Source organism: Orcinus orca, chromosome 2 (assembly GCF_937001465.1).
Source record: "Orcinus orca chromosome 2, mOrcOrc1.1, whole genome shotgun sequence".
Taxonomy (NCBI): domain Eukaryota; kingdom Metazoa; phylum Chordata; class Mammalia; order Artiodactyla; family Delphinidae; genus Orcinus; species Orcinus orca.
The window spans coordinates 193433808-193446697 of NC_064560.1; the positions used below are offsets into that span (position 1 = coordinate 193433808).

The 12890-nt window shown below is 37.4% G+C and overlaps 1 protein-coding gene across 17 annotated transcripts in view; it reads left to right on the forward strand.

Moving 5' to 3' along the window:
• PAPOLA (poly(A) polymerase alpha) overlaps positions 1-12890 on the forward strand; it is a 57655-nt gene that overhangs the window by 5913 nt on the left and 38852 nt on the right. For 6 of the 17 annotated variants that reach the window (XM_033419775.2, XM_033419770.2, XM_033419797.2 and 3 more), the window contains exons 2-3: positions 8731-8904; positions 9421-9487. In XM_033419775.2, the coding sequence (XP_033275666.1) occupies positions 8731-8904; positions 9421-9487 (241 nt within the window). Of the gene's footprint in view, positions 1-910; positions 1039-4692; positions 4749-8718; positions 8905-9420; positions 9488-12890 lie in introns of all 17 variants that reach the window. The other 11 variants (XM_033419781.2, XM_033419807.2, XM_033419764.2 and 8 more) reach the window with 6 other exon arrangements.

Below are 12890 nucleotides of genomic sequence, written 5' to 3' on the forward strand. Positions count from 1 at the left end.
TTCTGATACATTTTTGTACTTTTTAGATTCTCTAGTTACATTTCTTTCATTTTCAAATTGTGCTTGACAAATACTGATGCAGGAATGCTGTGGTTTGGCTGTTTTTTGTTTTTGCTTCTAGCCCCTCTTGGAGAGAGGGCAGAGGGACAGTTGGAAGTGCCCTTAGGAAGGAAGGAAAAATAACCTGGCCATTGTTACAATTCAGTAACAAGTACCCTTTCTCTGTATAATCAACCTTTTATTTCCAAAGTTTGGCGTTGGGATTCATCATAATTTATTCCCCTTGAGCGTAAACTATTGCTTCATCTATTCTTGAGCCTCTGCTGCTGACTAAATATTGGCTGGATGATCCACCTGGAATACATATTTTAAGACTATAGTTAGGTTCTAACTATGTTTAGTACCAGTTACACAGGATGGCAGGTGAATTAGCCATCCTTAGAATAATGTCTTAGTGAGCAAATACGTTGTCTTGTCTAAGCTACAGGTAAAATTTAAATATGTGTTAAACTTCTTGTGAAAGAGGAGATTGTATTATTTCTGGTAAGAATTAATATTTAATGCATATTCAGATACTTTAGAGAGATCCCATATTCCTATTCTGTTCAATGTCCTTTTTTCCTGCTTAATTTGAATGGGCACATTACGTTTAAGGTTAAGGCCTTTGAACAGCAAATTACATACTGTGGTTTTTAAAAAAATATTTATTTTTTGGCTGTGTTGGGTCTTAGTTGTGGCATGTGGGATCTTTTGTTGCTGTGCGCCGTCTCTTTGTTGCGGTGCGCAGGCTTCTCTCTAGTTGTGGTGCGTGGGCTCTGTAGTTGTGGCGTGCGGGCTCAGTAGTTGCAGTGCATGGGCTCAGTAGTTGCTGAGCGTGGGCTTGGCTGCTCTGTGGCATGTGGGTTCTTAGTTCCCGGACCAGGGATTGAACCGGCATCCCCTGCATTGCAAGATGGATTCTTAACTACTGGACCACCTGGGATGTACCCATTAAGTGTTACTGTGATTTATCTGATTACTTCTAAAGAAGAATATCAAGTAAGTTAAGCTTTCAGTTTTAACTTCACTGACTAAAACTAGCAAGAAATGACAGTGTTTTCTGTTGGCTAGGATCTATATATTTTGAGGCAATTGACCCTTTTAGTACTACGTGCCACCAATTCCGTATGCCCAATGTGAGGAGGCAGAGATTCATCAGTAGCATGAGCTTTGTTTAAATTGGGAAGAAAGTCGTTAAATATTAACTATTTCAGAAAACACCATTGGTGATTTGTTGTCCTTTCCTTTGTGTGTTAGTCATCTGCAGAGACTGCTCCTTTCCCCTTCTGCAAGTCATTTAGAGTGCATACCTCCTTAACCTTTTCCTTTGGTATATCCTTGATTCTTTGTTTCTGTAATGTTTATTTTAAGCTTTTACTTTGCACTGATCTGTTCTTTAAAGATCTGAATCCCAGACCAAATTTGAGATTGTCACTGAGGTTAGAGACTATTTTTGTATTCCTGATTTTAGCATTGTCTTTCATACATATTTAGGATCCTAGTTCAGTAAATTTCAGCCTAATAAAATACTTTCTGGGAAAAATACCTTAAATGAGGAAAAGGTGCTTTTAGGAAAATTGGATTGATGAAGTTTGATAGATAGCTTTGGTGCTTTACCAGTTTTCTAGAGCTGTAAATCATGATTTGCTTTGTATTTAATTTTCTAATCACAAAGCGTTACACTGAAAAATCCATTTTAAGGTTTTTCAGTTCTTTAAAATAACATTTTGATTAGCATAAACTACAAAGCTAATAATCAAAAAAGCTAATTATTGATTTAAATTGAACATTTGTTTGCTGTCCCTTGCTGTTGGGGAATGATTTTAGGGGGTGGTTTTAGTCTCTTTACTATCACAAGCTTAATGGTGAATAGTAGAATTAGATGATTTTCAACTTTTGTATGACTTCATTAATATTTATCTTTAAAAGTACTTTAACAAATGGAAACAAAATCCTAGAAGATGGAATTCTTCCAACAATCAGTTTTGCTTCGTGTGTTTCTATGCATGTATAGACATAATACACAAATAACTTTTAAAGGTACAAGACTGTATGTTGTGAAAGATGTATAGAGGCTTATGATTATAGTCAGATGCCTGAGATCATATCCTGACCCAGTGAATAGAGTCGTTGGAATAGTCAGGAATAATGTAAAGTGCTTGCCACACTAACTGGAATATGTTGAGGTTTCAGTAAATATTAGCTATTATCATAATTATATTCTACAACTTCTTTCACCTGACATATTGTGGCCATGTTTCCATGCTACTACATGGGATAACCACCTCATTCTTTTTATATAGCATAGTATTAAGTTGTAAGAATGTACTGTAATTCGCCAGTCCTATATCATATTAATGGATATTTAGGTGGTTTCCAGTTTGTTGGTGCATTGTATACAGTGCTCCAGTGAACAGCCTTGGGTATCTTTTGTATTATTCCTATAATAAGGGTCAAATTCCAGAATCTGTAGGGTCAAGAGAGGTATTTATTTACAAATACCAAGCATGCTCCCTCTATAAAGTATAATGCTGGGGTAGACATTGTTCATTTCAAGCTTATTGTTGCTGAACAGGATTTTGGGCCCGTATTTGGCCTGTCTTCTAAGCCATTGTATTCGTACCCCAGGAGCAGTAGAAATTTGTGCTTTAATGTACACATTTAATATACTAAAAATGTGTTGTAAATTAAAGAGGCTATGTCTTCCAACATCAGGACCTTCAGTTTGAGTCCTTGTGTCCTAGTGTTTCTGTAAGAGATTGCTAGAGATGAAGTTGCTAGACATAAGCTTTAAAAAAAATTTGATGAATATTGCCAGATTGCTTTTTAAAATGATATACCATGTTCCCATCCTTTGTGATGGCTAAGAGTGCTCATTTTTGGAGGTTTATAATAAGTCTTTCATTTTTTACCAGATGTACATCAGCTTTGTTTTTCTCCAGTCTGACAGAAAAAGTGATCGTCTTAATGTGCTTCCTTGATTTGCAGTGAAACTTTTAAAAGTTGATTTAAGAACATATTAAGAATACAGGTTTCCCTCCCTATCCAAAAGTAGAAAGGTCCTGTGAAAGTTTTTGTAAGCCAAAACGGCATAAAATGAAGAAGCAACTACCTTATACACATCTTGCTAACAGATGCATAGAATAAATTGAGATAAAGCATTGCTGCTCACAGACACAGTTCCAGGCTATGGTAGTTTGATGCTGAGTATACGTATATCCTGGGGAAGAAGCTTGTTAGTGTCGCTCTTGCTACTCAGGGCGTACGCTGCCTCTGAAACCGCTTGCAAAACAAACGAAGAGTGCTTTTGCTTTTTGCCTTTTTTTCGTAAAAGTGAAAGTCCTCTTTGGATTTCATTCACTTAGTGAAAACAGGTACTAATATAGGTCTTTCATTTGAGTATTCCTTAACTTTCCTCACTGACTTGAAGTGGTCGTCAATATGATACATCCAAAGATTGATCATACTTCGACTATTTGAATGTAGGGCTACTAAACTATAGTTTACAAATCATAGGAACTTGCACTATTTGAGTTAGCTTTATAGTTACTGTAATCAAAGTGGTTCTTGATATTTCAGAGCACATGTATTGGTTAAATTGGATGCCTAAACTTTTGAAACAAGTATCTGGCCAAAATAAGCAGCCTACAGTCATATGCCAGTTTCACAAAAATGTTGCCATTTCTGAGTACCAAAATATTTATACTAATTAGAGTTAGGTCTTAGCCTAGCATGAGGAAAGGATGGACCTTTCTTTTGAGTATTGGTTTAAAAACTTTCTGTGTTTGGGAACTGGACTTTCATGTCATAAACATGTTATAGTATTTAAATTTCTAGTTTGCCATCCAAAGTAGAGAAGAGATATAATAAATTCTAAGGTAAATCCATAGAGTTACAACTTAACAAGAATCACATAACTAGTGGCAGAAGTGAAACCAGAGTGGTATAACTAGTAGAAGTGAAATCAGGCCTGCTTTGTCTCTTTTCAGATTGCTTCTGGGTTGAGAGCAGTTTTTGTGGACAGTTTTGAATGCCAGTACCAGAAGTCATGTGGGTTTTTAAGGAAGCTGTGTGTTAGGAAGGTAACACTTGGTAGCAGTATGAATGGTAGTTTGGCATAGCAGGGGAGTAGAAAGAGTGGGACCAAGATGCCAAGAGGCAGAACAAGTGTAGTTGGAATGGATTTGTTATATAGAATGTTGTTGAAATTAAAAATAATAATAAAAAAGGAAAGGTGGGTATATGTCCTGGGTAAGCTTTGCCTTGATGAAAATTATTTTAAATATTATAAAGAAAATGCCTTATGTTCTAAGAGAGAGAAGAATTCTGAAAATATTTAGTATTGTGCCCTCTTCGTTTCTCCCTCCTTACTCCCAAAAAAGTGGGGTGGGGGGAAGAGTGTTTGGCTGTCTTTTGTAATTTTGGAGGGGGGCAAGATTCGTATATGTACTGTATGTATAGGTATTTATATCTTGCTCTGACCTAGAAAGGACTGAGACTTTTAAGAGTGCTTTAGTCACATTTTAAAACTAGCACGGTGTTTGCATTAAAGGTGGATGACAAGGGAGGATCAGGATAGAGATATAAAACAGCAAGAAATTAGGGTACTAAAACAGTTCTTACAGAAGTACAGTGATTTTTGGATTTTTGTAGAGAACTTGCTGGATGGCCACCAGTTTTGCTCTAAGAATTCAGGCAGTAGCCTAAAGGTAAGTACAGATATGTTCATGAGATGAAAATGAGCCAGTTACTCAGGAAAAGCACAGCTGTTCTTGATATTTAAATTGAAAACCAGAAAGAAATTTCAGTGGATCACAAATACTGTGGCTCCGTATCTAGTTTTTTTCTCATTGTTTTATATCATTGTAGAAGTTATTTTTAAAATCATGTCTGAAGAAAACTAAATACTGGTAAAAATGTCTCTAGAAAGTGACGGACATGGGCAGGTGTCTCATGTGTTCAAAAATTTGAGGGAGAGCTTTGCATTCTTGGGATTGATAGCTAGCTGTCTGGTGTATAGTTCCAGGAGAAAGTCTGTAAAGCAGAGTCCTTCACATTACCTGATATTGGAGTGTGTATATTTGTTTTGTTAGAAACAGAACAGCAACAAAAAGATCCTTAAATTGTTTTATCACTCTACTTAATTTCTAATATTAAAAATTAAATGGAAAATTTTGACTTCTTCCATTTAAAGCTCAATCATAGCTAATATTTCTACATTTTGGACATTCAGAGCATCTGGCAGCCTAGAATTCCTAGGCTAGCCACTTAGCGTAAGATTAAGCCATTTCTATTGGAGACACAGGTATCTTGTACCTTTCAAAACATGTATTTGTTTCTTTCCTTTTATTTGGTTGTGATTTACTTTTATTTCTTTTCATATGTGTTCTTGAATTAGTATATGTTCTATATGTAATTTGTATTAGATATGTATACATACAGAGATATGTGATACATATGTTCTTTCTCTCTTTTTTTTTTTTTTTTTTTAGTTGCGGCAGGCGGGATCTTTCCTTGCAGCTCATGGGCTTCTCTGTAGTCGTGGCATGTGGGCTCATTAGTTGTGGCACGTGCGCTCAGTAGTTGCGGTGTGCAGGCTTAGTTGCCCTGAGGCATGTGGGATCTTAGTTCCCCCCACCAGGGATCGAACTGGCGTCCCCTGCATTGCAAGACGGATTCTCAACCACTGGACCACCAGGAACGTCCCCCTATAATGTTCTGTTTTGAATTAGATGGGACAAGTAAATGTGGTTTTATATGATGTGACTACATTTTGAATAAATAAACATTTACAACCGGAGTATGATTTGTTTCCCCATCAAAATGTTCATGTGGAAACTAATGTAGACATCAATTTTTTTTTTTTCAAATTAAAGTAGACAAACTTGGTGTGAATTTAGAAATCTGAGTCTAGGACTTCCCTGGTGGCCAGTGCAGGGGACACGGGTTCGAGCCCTGGTCCGGGAAGACCCCACATGCCGTGGAGCAACTAAGCCCGTGCGCCACAACTACTGAGCCTGCACTCTAGAGCCTGTGAGCCACAACTACTGAGCCCTTGTGCCACAACTGCTGAAGCCTGTGCGCCTAGAGCCTGTGCTCTGCAACAAGAGAAACCACGGCAATGAGAAGCCCGCGCACCGCAACGAAGAGTAGACCCTGCTTACCGCAGCTAGAGAAAGCCCACACACAGCAACAAAGACCCAATGCAGCCAAAAATAAATAAATAAATTGATTTTTTTAAAAAAGAAAGAAATCTGAGTCTATATCCAATATTCTGGTAATACAGGTGAAGTAGACAAGGATCTTGCCAAGCATTGATTTTTGTATGACAATGAAGAACCTGAATATTTGAGAAAGAAAAAATGGGAATCTGCAAGAAAGCTTAACCCCACAGAGAATGGGCAGTCATTTTGGTGATCATCCAAACTCAACTGGTAATGAATTTAGCCCCTTCAGAAAGGAAAAGAATGCAGATGTTTGCTCAAAACAAAACAATCCAATAGAGGTTTATTATTTTAAGGTAGGAAAACATGAATTCAATTTACATTTGACCTGAAAGCTCTCCTTGCATGAACCAAGTCTAGCTAGAAAGGATTTTACACTTGTTTTCATATCTGGCTCTACTTATGTTAAAATCATTTATAAAAAGTATTCATAATCCTGGGGTGGTCATGAAGGGCTATAGTTTACTTGGAGAAACTCACATGAAGCAATGAACAATGCAAGAAAATATAATTATACTAAGATATGTGTTAAGTGTATTTTTTTAAACTTAATACATAATTTATCTGGAATCTATTAGAGCGTGGTGTGAAGAAATGGTAGGCAGTTTTGAGGGCCACCTTTCTGGTGTCAGCTTGGTGGAACCTGATGATAACTATTTGTTGATTGACGAAAATATGTATTAACCAAGATATTATGAATGCATTTACACTTAATGTTAATTTGTATATTCTAATCATGGGAGATGCTACATAAATTTGAAAAATAGAACATTAAGATATTTAGTCTTTGAGGATGCTTGGTGCTCATGTGGATCCACAGCTCTGAATTAACACCATAGCCTTGTATAGCTGTGCAATTTAAAGTAGTAGGAGGAAGTGATGAGACATAAGTTAATTGCTGTAAGAGATAATAAATCCGACTCATTTATTCAGCAAATGTTACTATAAAATCTGAATTAAAATTGAGACAATGTATAACTAGTTTAGGAAGCATTGATTAAATGCTATACAGCCTAGTGACTAATTAGTAACAAACACTATGGGCTTCCTGGCATTCTTAGGTTTTCTGTTGGTATCAGAAGACAATATAAAACGTAGTCCTGCAGTCATAGTATAAACCAGAACCCAGGGATAGGTAGTAAATACATAATGGGACTTACCTGCCATGGGATTCTGGCATCTTATTGCTTTAGTAGATTATTGCACTTTAATTAAAAGTATATATATATATATATATATATATATTTAGAACTTGAAAAAAAGTAGGTGTGTGTGTGTATAAATTATTTCTTAAGGAACAGAATTTGGGGCAAATAACTGATTCAGATGTTAGCTTCTTCCTTAGTCCTTACCTGGTTCTGTATGTTATTTGACCAGGTAGTTTTTAGTTAATAATTGTGCTGCTTATCTTTAGAGTCCCTGTCCATTGATTTAAAAAGGGAGAAAAAGAAAACAAGAATTGGTTTCACCAAAAAATAATTGAGTCAGATTAATTTCCTAAAACCTTTCTTTAGAGCATGCCATACCTTTTCACCAGTTAAAACCCTATTGGTTGTAAAAATCAGGAATTGCTCTTAAAACAGAAAAACTTTTGATTAGTCATTGTTGAAGTGTAAATCTCTTACCAAAAATTCTGTAACAAGCTTAGTGTGAATATAGTTCTTCCCCTCCAAGTTATGTTTATGTTATTTGCCTCATTATCTAGAGTTTTATTCATTGCAAGTCAGATGTGAAATTCCATTTGGGGAGTCTGTTGTATTGGTAAAATAGTGTTTTTATATATATCCTCATCTCTTTAGAAATAACAATTTAATAGACTTTGGCTCCTTTTCAAGAAGTAAGGAGTAAGTAAAATTTCTAAGAAGTCCACTATATCCTAGATTGCATTTTCTCTAGCAATTTATTTGATCTGGATTTTTTTTTTTTTTGGGTCTGCATTGGGTCTTTGTTGCTGCGTGTGGGTTTTCTCTAGTTGTGGCAAGCGGGGGCTACTCTTCGTTGTGGTGCGCAGGCTTCTCATTGCAGTGGCTTCTCTTGCTGCGGAGCACAGGCTCTAGGCATGTGGGCTTCAGTAGTTGTGGCGCACGGCCTTAATTGCTTCTCAGCATGTGGGATCTTCCCGGACCAGGACTCAACCTGTGTCCCCTGCGTTGGCAGGTGGATTCTTAACCACTTTGCCACCAGGGAATTCCCTGATCTGGATTCTTATTTATAGTTTATTTAGATATTTAGATAGTGACAAAGTTAAAATCCTTGGAGTGGGAGGAGAACTAATGTTTTCATCACTTAATTTTTGTGTTACTTTTTGTTTTAAAACGAACAAAATGTATTGAAAGTTTTTTGGGGTAAGGCAGGGAACCAACTATGTTTAGAAATGCATTTTACTAAAGCATTTTTTTCTAGTCATCTGATTAGTTTTAAATTGTAGAAATTTTTTGACAGTAATTTTATCCAGTTCTGTTTGCAGTCCAGTTACAACGCAGGGATCACAGCAAACACAGCCGCCACAGAAGCACTATGGCATTACCTCTCCCATCAGCTTAGCAGCCCCCAAGGAGACTGACTGCCTACTTACCCAGAAACTAATTGAGACTCTGAAGCCTTTTGGCGTTTTTGAAGAGGAAGAGGAACTGCAGCGCAGGTCAGTGTGTGTATATATCTTTCTTTTTTTGAATTTTATTTTATTTTATTTTTTATACAGCAGGTTCTTATTAGTTATTCATTTTATACATATTAGTGTATATGTATATCTTTTTTTAAGTTACAATTTTTTATTAACATCATAAACTAGTTTTGAGGAACTCAGCAAGTCAGAATTATTCTCCCCAATATATGTCTGTTTCAAACAAGAGTGATAACTAGAAAAAACTTTTCGTCTATATAAAGTTCTATTCCCTTAATTTTGATTTGTGATACTTTTGGTTAGTATAGTATTACAGCATTGTCAGGAGAAAGGGGAATGCCTTGCTAAGCTAGAGGAATGCCTCACCCAGTGTAACAGTGCTTACATATAGCTAATACTATAAACTTCTTTTCTGATAACTTAAAGACTGGTTAAAATTTAGGAAGCCACCTATTAAAGCTTTTTCATTTTAATTAGTAGTGATCTAGAATAACAAACAACTTGATACTTGATTGATATTTGCTCTATCAACAGGATTTTAATTTTGGGAAAATTAAATAACCTGGTAAAAGAGTGGATACGAGAAATCAGTGAAATCAAGGTAAGGTGACTTAATTGTCTAGGAAGTAATTTGCCAGCTGAACGCAGCAATTGTCTTATATAAGTATTTAGAGTCTTGAATGCGGAAGGTGTTTTAGACTGTTGACAGCAGAATTTGTATTTGGTATGTAGCTTTTTTGGGGGTTATTTTTGGCCATACCGTGCAGCATGTGGGATCTTAGTCCCCCAGCCAGGGATCAAACTCGAGTCCTCTGCATTGGGCAGAGTCTTAACCACTGGACCGCCAGGAAGGTCCCGGTACCTAGCTATTTTGAAAGCAGGAAAAACTGAACTGAATTCAGTGATTTTGTTTTTGTTTTTGTTTGTTTTTTTTTTTTGCGGTACACGGGCCCCCCACCACTGTGGCCTCTCCCGTCGCGGAGCACAGGCTCCGGACACGCAGGCCCAGCGCCCACGGTTCACGGGCCCAGCCGCTCCGCGGCATGTGGGATCCTCCCGGACCAGGGCACGAACCTGCGCCCCCTGCATCGGCAGGCGGACCCCCAACCACTGCGCCACCAGGGAAGCCCTGAATTCAGTGATTTTATAAATACTTTTGGTTGTAACACTTCAAAGCTCAGTAATTACTTACACGCTTTACAGAAATAATGTTTCCCACAAAAGGTGCTTTAAAAAATGTATTAAACACGGTTGTTACAGACAGATGAGTGTGCTTAATTTTGAGGCAGAGTAGTGAAATGTTTTTCATGTTATCAAGAAAAAAAAATTGACTGGTTTTGAGTCTACCTTATATGCTGGACCACATTCACGCACAGCACGAAATAAGTCAGGTTCTTTACAGATGGTATTTTGATAGATGCTGGATTGTGTCTGTGCCATATTTGTGCCCACTCTTTTAAGAACAATGTAGCATTGTCATTTGGATAAATTGTGATTTGACAATTGATTTCGATAAAACGTTTGCTTCACTTAGGAAAAAAAATGTATTAAACATGTTTATTAAGTATTTGAGAATCTTGTTACCTTTTAAGGAATTCTGCAACGATGAGCATTTTTTAGGCCTTCAGATGTTAGACTCAAACTGAATTATCTATTCAGTTTTTTATAATAATATTCTTTGAGTTTCTAATAACTTTTTAAAAGAATATCATACAACTGTTGAATCCATGAATAGGCTTCTGGTAAAGGAAATGTAGTTTTTTGTGGTTTTTTTGAATTTTATTTTATTTATTTTTTTATACAGCAGGTTCTTATTAGTTATGTATTTTATACTTATTAGTGTATATATGTCAATCCCAATCTCCCAATTCACCCCCACCCCAGCCACTTTCTCCCCTTGGTGTCCATATGTTTGTTCTCTGGAAATGTATTCGTAAAGTTGTGTTTAGAAGCCATTTTTTAAAAACTCTGTAAATAGTGGTCATTTTTCCAGGATAGTACAAAATGCATATTTAGTCTATAATACAGCTGAAAAATTGATAGTAAGAGAACCAGAGGTAGAAGAAAACCTGAGAGAAGGTATCAAGGTAGGAGAAAACCAAAGGTATAAGAAAACCTGAGAGAAGGTATCAAGGTAGAAGAAAAGTAAGTTAAAGTCTTCTGGCTTTAGTCAAATTTATAATACTGTTTTCTTAAAGCAGTGTATATATATTTCAAAGCAACTGATTAAAACTTCAGCAGCCAAAATATTCTAAACTGGGGACTCCATGTATACTACATGTTTGTCATTGATAGAATTTTATAAAAATGATATTTTGAAAAGGATTTCTTTTTGAGCTGAGCAAAGGATGTCCATTTATTGAACTTAGTGATTCTTTAATCTTGCATAGGAAACACAGCTTTGTTTTTAATGACTTTTTCTTAGACATTTAAGTTGAAAACTGTTATAAGGCCAGAACTTAGATTTATTTAATGTGAAACGAGTACTGTCTCATTGATAGTTTTGTTTCAGTAATTGAGTGCCTGGTTAGTTTCTTTAACCGGTAATTCTATTTTTAATAATTAATTAATTAATTGGCTGTGTTGGGTCTTTGTTGCTGCGTGTGGGTTTTCCGTAGTTGCGGCGAGCGGGGGCTACTCTTCCTTGCGGTGCGTGGGCTTCTCATTGCGGTGGCTTCTCTTGTTGCGGAGCACGGGCTCTAGGTGTGCGGGCTTCAGCAGTTGTGGCTCGCGGACTCTAGAGCGCAGGCTCAGTAGTTGTGGCACACGGGCTTAGTTGCTCCGCGGCATGTGGAATCTTCCTGGACCAGGGCTCGAACCCGTGTCCCCTGCATTGGCAGGCGGATTCGTAACCTCTGCGCCACCAAGGAAGCCCTATCTGGTAACTCTTGATACAGTTCTTCCTGCTGGTTTTCTTGAGGGTAAGAAAAATTATTTGGATTAATGAAATTAATGCTCATTCCTAATCAAATTTGTCAGTGTTCTTTTCTCTGTAGCCTAACTCTGGAGGTAGTAAATTGGTTAGAGAGTGGGACTTTAGGGGCTTTACAAGTTTGATCTTTTTTTTTTTTTTTTTTTTTTTTTTTTTTGCGGTACGCGGGCCTCTCACTGCTGTGGCCTCTCCCGTTGCGGAGCACAGGCTCCGGACGTGCAGGCTCAGCGGCCATGGCTCACGGGCCCAGCCGTTCCGCGGCATGCGGGATCCTCCCGGACTGGGGCACGAACCCGTGTCCCCCGAATCGGCACGCGGACTCTCAACCACTGCGCCACCAGAGAAGCCCTACAAGTTTGATCTTTGATATCTGTTTTCCTAGGGAGAATTTCTTCCTCAGCTGCTTGGTTTTAAGACCTGATACAGGATGTCTTGATGTTGACACTATTGATATTTTGGGACCACGTATTTTTTTCATTTCTGGCCACGCCGCGCGGCTTGTGGGATCTTAAGTTCCCTGACCAGGGAATTGAACTCGCGTCCTCTGCAGTGAAAGTGTGGAGTCCTAACCACTGGACCACCAGGGAATTCCTCACATATTTCTTTTTTAGGGACTGTCCTGGAAGCTGTTAAGCAGCACTCTTCCAACTAGATGCACTGCCTGTCTGCTCTCCCCAGATTGTGACAACCAAAAATATCTCCAGTTAAATCAGTAGCAAACCACTGATTTTTCTGGGGGTGGCATGTGGGATCTTAGTTCCCTGACCAGGGATTGAACCCGCACCCCCTACAGTGGAAGCATGGAATCTTAACCACTGCACCACCAGGAAAGTCCTAAGAACCACTGGTTTTTGATGTATAGTTACAATTAATTTATAATATTTTGGGGAAAATTTATATACAATATGAATTTTATTTAAGTTGTTTGATTTGTTTGCCATCTAATATCCTGAGACTTAAAAAAGATTTGCAATTGAAAAGTTCTTCTGTGATGTTAATTAATAAATCTTAATTTCTGGATTACAACTGTAATAGCTATAAACATACTAATGTCTAATACAGTAGCCACCAG